General features: G+C 35.2%; 1 protein-coding gene across 1 annotated transcript; it reads right to left on the reverse strand.

The window, feature by feature from the left end:
• Positions 1-2629: 2629 nt before the first annotated feature.
• LOC132315729 (protein kinase PVPK-1-like) lies at positions 2630-7288 on the reverse strand. The gene is made up of 3 exons (XM_059814098.1): positions 6823-7288; positions 5080-6332; positions 2630-3698 (listed from the first exon to the last, which is right to left on the reverse strand). Exons 2-3 carry the CDS (start codon positions 6225-6227, stop codon positions 2828-2830), a joined length of 2019 nt encoding a protein of 672 aa, XP_059670081.1. The 5' UTR covers positions 6228-6332; positions 6823-7288; the 3' UTR covers positions 2630-2827.
• Positions 7289-11770: the final 4482 nt, after the last annotated feature.

The following is an 11770-nucleotide window of genomic DNA, read 5'->3' on the forward strand; positions in this document are numbered from 1 at the left end:
ATTTGATAATTACAGCTTGATAATAGTGATAATAATAATTGCTATAGCCATGCTACTTTGCGGAAAACTCATAGAGATGCCCACCAAGGCTAATGCCAATGCCAATGCGAACTCGAATGCCAATGCCAATGCTAATGCCAATGCCAATGCGAACGCTAACGCTAATGCCGATGCCAATGCCGAGCCGTTAGAAGGATCTGAAGCTGTCTAAGAAGGCTGTGGTTGCATCCTCAATTTTTATTAAACAATTAGGCATTAAATATAAAATCTGATTCCACCATCTGTCTTTATTAAATTTGGAATGCACTATTTGTACCAGTTAATAATACACAAACTATCTATTGTGTACCATTATGTAAGAAATACTTTTAGTCACCGTTCTAGTAGGAAAGATATTTTAACTATTTGATATGTCTCTGATACATACGTATAGTTTAATTGAGTTTTTCAAATTTTCTGATTTATCGTTCCTATGCAATTCTAATTCTAATATCCCAACTGCACTGCACTGCACTGCACTGATTGATGTCACCTTCAAACTGTTGGACAATTCTGCAATAGTGTTGATAGCTGCAATAGTGATGCTACTTTGGGGGAAATTAAGATAAATGAACAGCATCAGCATTGCCGAGAATATGAGGGTGTCTGAAGTGGTTGAGGTTGCCTCCTCCACTGTCACTAAACAATATAGCATTTCTTGTATGTATATATAAAATTTGAATGCATTGTTGCCTGTATGTAATATAAAATATTTGAATGTCATACAAGAGATTATTGTGTAATATAAAATTTCCAACGGTGATCATTTAGCTGCTTCCATCATGTAGCTGCTTCCATATATATACTCAAATGCTCTCCAACGGTGATCATTTGATGCCACGTTAAGAACTTTATACACGTTAATGAAGAGATGTTTAAGAGGTGCAATATGTTTGTGTATACATAGGATGTTACCAACATCTATTTGGATTAAAAATGCAAATGTGTCACGACCCGTCCCAATCGTGTAGATAGTGGTTGTTTTTCGTACTCTCACTCGGTACTTGCATTTTTCAAAACACGGTCTAAATCGTTAAGGGACATCCACAGACATAAATGCCAATAAATCTCTATATAGAACCGGACAATATAGGATCATTGGGATCATATTGAGCACAGCTGGTGTTCTGTTCCTCACCTTCTACTTCTACAAACGCATGGACATTAACTGGGAGTTTTAAGATGATCGGGATCATATTGAGCACAGCTGGTGGTATGCTCCTCGCCTTCTACAAACGCATGCAGATCAACATCTGGCTGGTTAAACTTGACAGGCCGGATGTTGACATTCAAGCGTTTGTAGAAGGTAAGGAGCATGACACCACGAGTGCACACCACGTGTGCTGAATTTGAGATCCCAATTATCTTAAATCTCCCCGTTGATGTTGACATTCATGCGTTTGTAGAAGGTAAGGAGCATGATCCCACCTGTGCTGAATGTGATCCCAATTATCTTAAATCTCCCTGTTGATTTTGCATACATCTTTTCAGATATATGCACGAAGCTCTCTCTAACCTGCTGGGAAAGCAAGTGGAAGAAGTTCGAGTTGTTCAACAACGAAAAGCTTTTTTCCTTCAAGCTGGAACGTGCATAAACTGAACCACTAAGAGCATTTGCAATTGACAGATTGTATGTCCAACATTCCAATTATGCTGCTTCAATCCCCAGAACACAAGGCAAAAGAAAGAGGGAAAAAAAGTCCAACATTCCAATTATGCTGCTTCAATCCCCAGAACACAAGGCAAAAGAAAGAGGGAAAAAATTCCGAACCTGGCAGCATCATGCTTGGATTGTATGTCCAACATTCCAATTATGCTGTTTCAATCCCCAGAACACAAGGCAAAATACATCCCAGATTGTCTTTGCTGCACTACATGCAAATCTCCACCGGGCACAACTCCATCACCAAGCAAGAAATGGATGTTATAGTGATTGTAATATATTTGTGTGTCTTATATGCAGCATGTGTCCTAGAAAAGTTCGTCTAATCAACTCCTTATCTCCCTCTTCTCGAGAGCTTCCAGGGATTTTCTTGACAAGACCAATACATGTAATACCCAATACCTCAGTCCTCACAGTCTGCGTACGTTGATTAGAAATGAGGGCACACGAAAGTGGAATGCAAATTTTCATTAACGAAAAAAAAAAATGTTGAATTTCAACAGTGAAATGCATTATGTTATCTATTTTTCACGTTTTCCCCTTCTCTTTTGTCGATATGAAATATTCTCAACATTAAAACTTAATTGTGCAAGTTGCAGGTTGATAGCAATAGTGCTGATAATAGCTGCAATACTGATGCTACTTTGGGGAAAACTAAGAAATGAACGGCATTGCCGTGCATTTGGATGAATATAAGGGTGTCTAAAGAGGTTGAGGTTGCCGCCTCCACTGCTTTTATGTGTATACTCAAACACTCTCCAATTGTGATTATTTGATGCCACCTTAAGAACTAAGCAATGAACAGCATTGCTGACCATTTTAAATAGGTTCAGTGAGGGTTTTCACATTTGATAATGACAAAAAATAATTATACCGTTAATGAAACTATAATTAGCATTAGGAAACTATAACTTTGAGCTATAAAAGTTGAGAGAAAAATAAAGTCCATCAATCTCATTCCTCATTTCTGTGCATTTTGCATTTCATCAGCATTGTCTATCATAACTTGTGTGCTTATCAAAGGAACATCAAATTGTGTTCCTTGCAGCTAAAAGAAAACATCGAACACAATACCAGTAAGATGATGAAGATTGACTCCGAGAAGGAAAAAAAAGTTTACAAGAATCAAAAGAAATCAATCTCTAAATAGTTACCTGAAGGCTTGACATCAATACCTGGCACATTCTCTGTGCTTGGTGTTTTCGGCACCTCATTTCTTGGTGAATAGTTGTAGGCGAATGGTTGTGGCACCTCAGGTGGACTGGCGCATCGAATGAGTGCCCAATTCACACTCTGAAAGAATGGATGCTGTTTGATTTCAGTAGCACCACGTCTATATGCAAGGCGATGCTGTGGCTCTTTCACAAGCAAACCTCGGATCAAGTCCCTTGCAGCAAAACTCACTGTAGGCGACTCGGGAAATCTTAGGGGCTGCCCGACCACATTAAACAAAGTAGCGCGGTTCCCTGCCCCTTTGAAAGGAGTTCTCCCAAACAAGAGCTCGTAGAGAAAAATCCCAAATGTCCACCAGTCCACAGCACTGCCATGACCTTCCCCTTTAATAATTTCAGGAGCCAAGTACTCGTGCGTACCCACAAAGGACATTGATCGAGCATTTGTGGGTTCAGCAATGAGCTCCGGGAGAGGGCTCACTTGATGATATACGTCAGTCTTTGGTTTCATCTTTTTTTCTTTCTTGGGCTTGCTAAGGAAACGAGGTGCAAAACATGCAGGTTGGATGCAAGCTGGCTGGATTACACAAGATGGTTCAATACAAGCAGGTTGAACACAGTATGATGAGTTCTTCGATTGCAAGCTTGAGTTTGAGAATTTGACCAAGGTTGGGCTGACAGCACATCTTAACGAGAGGTCAAAATCTGAAAGCATTATATGCCCATCTTCTCTCACTAACACATTCTCTGGTTTAAGGTCTCTGTAGATGATCCCGAGCATGTGCAAGTACTCCAAAGCAAGGAGAACTTCCGCCACGTAAAACCTATTCAACAATATAAAGTTTAAAACTTGATAGTATAGCTAGTAAAATCCAAATTCATTCTCTCTTACAAGCCCATTCTGATTTTAAAAAATGCATCCATAAAACATATGAGTTTTACATGTACAGATTACATACTATCATATATACCTGTTATTTTTGCTTGACTTGTCGGGTATGAACGTATTTATACTTGGGATGAAGTTGCCATCCATTTCAATACAAAATCTAGATCTACCATATTATATATTTTACCGTATTATGTACCGTTCCATATTTCTAAGTCGCCAATACTTGAAGTAATAGTTGTCCAATTACAGTTGAGCAGTTTATCTGTTCTTCACAATCTAAACCGCCAATACTTAACACTTCATTACTAATGGTCCATCATCATTTACTAAGATTACATAAAGTAACACAACTTTTACAAGAAAGACCTGGTCCTGTCATATTGAATATATTAGTTTCTAACTTAAAATATAAAGTATATCACGAGTCAAAATTTGTGTCAATGAAAATCACAACAAACTTAATGAAATAAATAACTAAACTATACATTGGACTAACACAGGAAAATTAGAACTCATGAGACCATATAATGAATAAATGACATGAATGACACTAAGGAAAAAGTATTGTACTGTTGAAGCACATAGATACCACTGCCCATATGGGAAGTTATTAAAGAAAGAATAGAAGAAATTTCAGGTTCAAAGAGCGGAAGAAATTCAAGGGAAAGGAATGGTTCAGAAACTGAATCATCGTGACTTTCGGGGAGGAGGGTTTGGGGACGTGGATTAGGATGATATAGGGATCATGTGCTCGGAAGTCAGAAGGTAAAGGTGGGACGATGTAGAAAGAAATTATATTATGTCATGCAAACAGGACCAAATGTTCAGTTCCTACTGTGGTGATTCATTGAATTGAGATGGCTGAAGTGTTTGAGAAGGAATGCTTGAAGGTATACAGTATAGCAAGAGGAGTTACGTTCAGCTACAATATAAATCACAATCATCTTGCTTGCAGGTGCTACAGACATTTATAGGGGAAACAAGATTTGCAACGTTACCTGCTCTTTGACCAGTTTAAATTGTTTCTCGAAGACTCCTGTACCAAATATGATTCCTCTTATGCCACTTCAATCTTAAAGGTCCACCAAAATCATTGAGCTACATAATGACAGTCTCAACTAAAATTAAGCCTATATTTTTCATACACTTACACTAGAGAAACCACAAAGTTCTTCAAGCTAGGACACGCATAAACAGAAAGTTGTTGCCACTAAGAGCATTTGCAATTGACATATAGTGTGTCCAACATTCCAATTATGCTGTTTCAATCTCCAGAATAGAATGCAAAAGAAAGAGGGAAATAAACTCCTAACCTGGCAGCATGCTCTGAAAAAAACTTCCCAGGTTGTCTTTGCCGAAGTACATGCAAATCTCCACCAGGGCAGAACTCCATCACCAAGCAAGAAAACTTCTCCGTCTCAAAGTGGGTATACAAGGTGGGGAGAAATGGATGATCCAGTGATTGCAATATCTCTCTCTCTGTTTGCACCCTCAGAAGCTTTTTCCGACTCGCTAGAGCTACTTTATCCATAACTTTCATGGCAAAATAACTTCTTGTGCCAGTCAACTCAGATAGATGAACGCTGCCAATATCTCCACAACCCAGTCTCTTCAACAGCCTAAAGTGGTTCAATCCCACAGCTCCATAACGAGATTTGACGACTTGAATTGCTTCCCATCTCGAATCGTTTGCCTTGTGGGGTTTGTACATAGCACTGCTTAAACAACTGGAGCTGCTCTCATCACTGACATCACTGCCAGTGCTGCCTCTGTAGATACTTGTCTTCCTGCTCTCAATCAAATCTCCAGAGTTGCTAATGTCCCCACTTTCACCAGATTTCTCGACACTGCTCGCACATTCACTAACTTCTGTGTTGGTGAAACTTTGTTTTGCTTCTATATACTGAGAGGCAGAATAGAAACTGTTCTGGGGACTTGGACAAAAGTTGATTCCCTTTTGAGACGATAATTGACCATTTAATTGCCCAATACCTCCTTTATCATAATTCAGTGATTCCAACAAGCTGTTTGAATTACATTTCTCAAAGTCATCTACGGGATCTTTGATGCAAGATTTGGTGTCCATTGTCGAAACCTGCTTCTCTATAGAAACTTCTGCTCCGTGACCAAGAACATCATTCAGGGTCACAGGTTCCGATTTCACCTTGTTTGATTTGTAATGGTGCTTTGAAGAATCGGATAGGCCTTCTTCTCGCATTGGATCATGGGGTGGTTTATAGGAATGCTTTGTATTAATTATAGAACTGACCGGAGTGCGGACTGACTTCATGCTGTGATTTACATAGGATGCAGAGGAAGCTCCTTCATGTCTACATTGTTTTGTAGACGGTGGATGAGGGGGACGACTAGTCCCCGATGCAGAAGAATGGTTAAACCCTACTGTGGGAACAGAATTATGAGCCATAGATAAAGAGCTAACTCCATCAACAAGTGATTCCATCGATCAATTCGGCACAGGCACACTATCACAGCACAACCCAATTGAACACAGTTGCCCTCTAAGCCAAAGAGATCATTTGCAGAAAATTTAACCTAACCTAAAGGTCTTTCCAAACATTGACCCAATGATCACAGAAAACAAAATCAATAAGCAAGACATTGAATTAAAGACAAATATTTAAATAACCCAGTTTGCAAAACGCATCAAATTTACAGAATCTGCATAATAATTTAAGGAAATCCCGAAGATTACAGGAAAAACAAGATTTGTAACGGTACCCGCAATCAATATCATATCAAAATCAAGTCCATTTCAAACATCAAAGACACAAATTATAAAGATCTTGTCAATCACATGTAACCCAGAAAATTACATTGCTTTCTCAATTAAAAACCCGCTTTAAATTAATTCCAAAGAAACCCAAAAGAAAAGTAGCGGCGGTCCGTTTGATTGCTGATAAAACGTGAAAGAAAAGGAAGTTAAGGGTATTCCAAAGTTCATTTTTGTTCTTTTTTTTTTTTTTCTTTTCCTACATTTTCTCAGCAATCAAACAGATTAAAGAAAGAGATAAGCAAAGATAAATTAATTTCTTTACCTGATCAGAGAATGCAGGTCAGTAATCAATCTTTCATGACTGTTGAGAGACACCCAACAACTCTCAGAGAAAGTGGAAGAACTTTGTGTTTGGGATCTTTGCTCTGTTGTTTTCCGAGTCTTTTTCAGATCCGATCGAAACAAGAGAGAAAGAGAGAGAGAGAGAGAGAGAGAGAGAGAGAGAGAGAGAGAATTGAAAAGGAAAAGAAAAAAAAGAAAAAATTGTAATAATCTCAGAGAAGATTAAGCTGTTAAATTTGTCGTCTTATTTGTGAGATTATTATTAAGAACAAAACATAAAGACTCTTTCTTTCTCTCTCTCGGTTCTATAAGCTCACAAGCAAAGCAAAAGCACTAAGCAAAGTAAAAGGCCGTCTTTATCTTTGGATGTTCCTCCTCTGAGAAATCTCTCTCCTCCTCTCGTTTCTTGTTTACACTTTCTTTGTTTTCTGTATATGAAATGTTTTTTTATCCAGATATAATATTATATCCAAAGGACTGCAGATATATGTGTGTACATATATATAGATACATATGTGTATATCACTTTGATTTCCGGGGCACTCCCATGAAAATAAAATAAAAAATTAAATTATCTCCCAGTTTATGGTAAGCCCATGATATTCTTTAGAGCCTTGGCTAATGTTTTTGCTCCCTATGTTTTTATTTTTGCTAGTGACATAAAACATGTTTGATAATGTTTATTATCAAAATTGGAGGTATAAAAATGGTACTTTGTTTACTGTAGTAAAGCACTGTTTAAATAAAAAAAAAATTTCTAATATGACATTTTTAATTAGCCATTCAATTTTTTCAAACTTGCAATATTTTTTTACCAAACATGCTTTCGTGCTTTTGCTTCCAAAAATCTTGCAGGAAATTTACGCTACCAAACAAATTTCAAAATAATGTTAAACACACTCTAAAACAAAAACATTGTTTTTGATTCAGATCAAAACAAAAGCATAAAATAAAAGTGGTTGTTAAACGGACCTTTAGGTGCAGAGTCACTCGTGCTAGCCCAACCTATCACTGATGCGAGTTTTATGTACTCAAATGAATAATGGATGTGCTACTTAAGTTTAAATTGACTGTTATAAACATATATTGATTTTAAGTTTTGAAAAACTTTTATTTTTGAGGAATGATAAAATATTTGAAAGTTAAACAACTTTGAATAGAGTGATGACATAAGTGGATGCCGGCGTAAGGCCACCATATTACATTCAAAGTTATCTAACTTTTGAACGAGACGGTAAATAATTTTCGCTCTTTTATTAATACTCGCAAATCTTTACAAAAATATATATTTACTTATTTATGTTTTGGAGTATTGAATAGAGCTTAAATTTGGGATCGAAATTAACCGATTTGATGCTCTCAAATATAATATTAATGCATTCTTCTTTATAAAATTTCAAATTTAGCTCTAACAAAATTAAAAACATTGTTAATTCATGAAAGTTTTCAAAACTTAAAAATAATATAGGATGGCTACAATTTATTAGCATTGAATTTTAAAAAAGGGGTATATAATTTGACATTTTGGAAGGGAAGATTACGAAAATCTTCCATCTCACTATCTTTTGGATTTAGAAAAGTGGGGTGTATACCTTGTGTGATTATCACAATTAATGTATCAAGATTGTAAAACATCAATGCCTCAATTATTTTTAATCTATTTCAAGCAATTTAAAATTTAATGGATGTTAATGGCTAAGAATCAAATCATTTATCATGCAATTAATGTATTAATTAGGATGACAAAAGGTTAAATTTTCTACACAGCAGACATATTTTAGAAAATTGTTTCTTCTTTTCCCCCTTGCCACCCCCCCCCCCCCCCCCCAAATAAATGAATTATAAAAAGGGATTTTTTTTTTTTACATCATTTCCTACTAACTTGAATAAAAGGGATTTTTTTTTTTTTTTTACATCATTTCCTACTAACTTGAATAAAAGACTTAACACACAAGGTAGTATTGAAAAAAATAATAATAATAAAAAAAAAATAAAAAAAATAAATAAATAAAATTTGACCAAAAAGTAACAACGAAATCACTCTATTGACAAGATTCAACAACTCTTTTTATTAATTGTAAAATTAAATTAACTAGAAAAAAAAAAAATTGTCTCAACACTCACAAATCTTGAAAATTTTCTCAAATTAGACCATAAAAAAAGATAATTATCCTTGTAAAAATGAGAACTGCTTCACAACATAATAAGAAGATATTATTTACAAAAAAAAAAAAAAAAAAAAAACCAATAACACTCCACTATTTACTATTTGCACTTCATTTTACTTTTAATATATATTTTTTTAAATAAATGACAAAAGTGTCTCCTATATTTATGGAAGTGTCGATATCAACCTACCTAGTATGTTCTTATTTTGTTTTTATGACCACCAATCAGAAATTGCAAGTAGTAAATTCTTATTTTCATCAAGTCCAATAGTAAATAATTATAATGAACAAAGATACATATACATATATATATATATATATAATAATAAAAGTGATCACATGGGTTCAAGTAACCGCATCATTAACTTCATTTCCGGGGAAGCGGGGAGGAGTCACATGCGCTCACGTGCATAACATCCCTAGCATGTGGATCGGTTGTCACCCTCGGCGCATGATAGTAGAATGCGCCCCGTGGCAATGTAAATCATAAAAATATAGGAGTATATATATATATATATATATAAATGAAACAAAATATATACTAATAGTATTAATAGGCTAATAGCCGTCAGATTTACAAACTTATATAAGTAATAGTATAGAGTATACTTTGTAGCACTAGAAGTGTAGACACACCGAAAGTGGGGTGTCATCATGAGTCATGACCAAACTTTCATGCTAGTTTGGTCATTACACTTATGTCAACAGTGATTTTCACATAATTATAAAGCTTTAACATTTTAGGACATTAAATCTTGGTTTTCAGACAACAACTATTATTTTAGATCCATAAAAAAAATATTTGGACAATATACATACATACATACATATATATATATATATATATATATATATATATTGCAAATGTGGACACAACTCTAGGATTGGAATTCTCTTGAGCGAAAACCTTGGTTTGTAATTATGGAATAATTTTTTATTATTTGAAAACTGAAAGTAGAAAATTATTATAAAAAAAAATTCGGCTTAATTCAATTTTCTTAAAACTCAATTATAAAAAGGTATGGGGCCTGCTTGGTTTAATATTCTCCACAATTCAGAGAATAGAAAATTGTTTTCGAAAAGTTATAAAAGATAGTTATCTAAAAATAATTTTTTTATAACTGAGTTTTCAAAAAACAATTTTTAGAAAATTAAACCAAACAGAATTTTTGGTACAATTTTTAGTTTTCTAAAAGTAAAAAGTTGTTCTCAAAGTTATAAACTAAACATAGTCCTATTTTTTAAAAATAATCTTTTATAATTCTTTAAAAATTAATTTTATTTTATAAATTTTTTAAAATTACAAACCAAACCGACTCAAGCTATAATAAATGGAGGAGTGATTCTAAAATCGACTGCAAAATTGAGACTTGTTCAGGAGAGATTCCGCCCAAGTCCAAGGGTATAATCGTCATGCAGAAGAGGCGCCCATAAAAATCTCCAAATTTTCTTACTACACAAGTAGAAGCCCAAAGTGACATCAATGGAAGCCTGCCACGCTGGCGGGGCCCACAATAATAAGCTAGGGACCACGTGGGACCCATCTGTGGGCCCAGGCATGGTGACGCAGACCATTAGCACCAAGATACACAAGGGAGTTAAGTGGTAATGGACAGTATTGATGAAGACTTGTGATGGAGACCCAGGTGGTGTGGAGATCCAATGGGCTTTACTTATCCAATCAGATGGCTGAGACACAAATACTAACAATCATCAGCCCACCAACCTTGTTTTAATGGCTGCCTTAATTACTCCATTCTAGGTCAGACACCAAGATAGTAACAAAAATCAGTGACCAAAATGGCTTTTCTAAAGAGACACTTATTATTTCACTCAATGCATTAGGTTTTGTATGCAAAAATAGTCCCCAACATGGCCTTACCTTGAGGCATGAGCTGTCCCTCCCCTCGTTACTTCATTTAGGTTAGACATAGAATTAGTTCAGATAAGTGCTACCGACAATCATCTTACTTTACTCGAACGGTTAAAAATATCCAATTACAACCGTTGTGATTGATTTTTCAATCTAACAAAAATGACCGCAATTCAATGAATGATTGAATTTTGATAATTAAGAGTTTGGAATCTGAATCTTATTCATCGGCTATAAAGGTTTTTAACGTACTTAAATTACGTTTCAATATATTTATTTTGTGCATTAAAAATATTTATTTTGTGTATTAAAAATTTATTCAAATCTAAAATAAATGTGCACACGACATAAGGCTTGAATTTTTTTACAAAAATTGATTTAGCATGAATTCATTCGTTTTATGTATAGAGAAGTCATTACAAAACGGTGATTGACCCGTAAATAATTGTGTCAAAAATATATAAATTTTATTTAAAATTTTTTTAATCACGTACCCACTTATTATTGGTGAGACCATTGGTCCCCACCATCTTAAATTTTCTCCCAATGTATCACATTTTTTTTTTGTTTTTTTTTCTTTACCTACCAAAAATAAAGAATTATAAGCCATCAATGCCTTCTGTTTCAGCCGTACACCCTGGTTTGGGACACAATGTCTTACAAAGAATAGATCTCTGATGCTTTCTCTGACGCGTGTCATGGTGATGTAGATATCAGAGAACAGTGCCCTAATTTGTGGGACCACAGTCACCAATCAACCGAACATGCTTAGCAATCATTTTCAGTATGCAATGTATGCTATCATTCTCTCCTCCTAGCCTTGATCGTTACTGTCCTCTGCAATCAAATTGCAGCTTAATCTATTTCATGATTGTACATACGAGAAA

This window comes from Cornus florida, unplaced genomic scaffold (assembly GCF_030987335.1).
Source record: "Cornus florida cultivar Cherokee Brave unplaced genomic scaffold, ASM3098733v1 CherokeeBrave_3.0.0_Hap2_Chr07, whole genome shotgun sequence".
Classification (NCBI taxonomy): Eukaryota; Viridiplantae; Streptophyta; class Magnoliopsida; order Cornales; family Cornaceae; genus Cornus; species Cornus florida.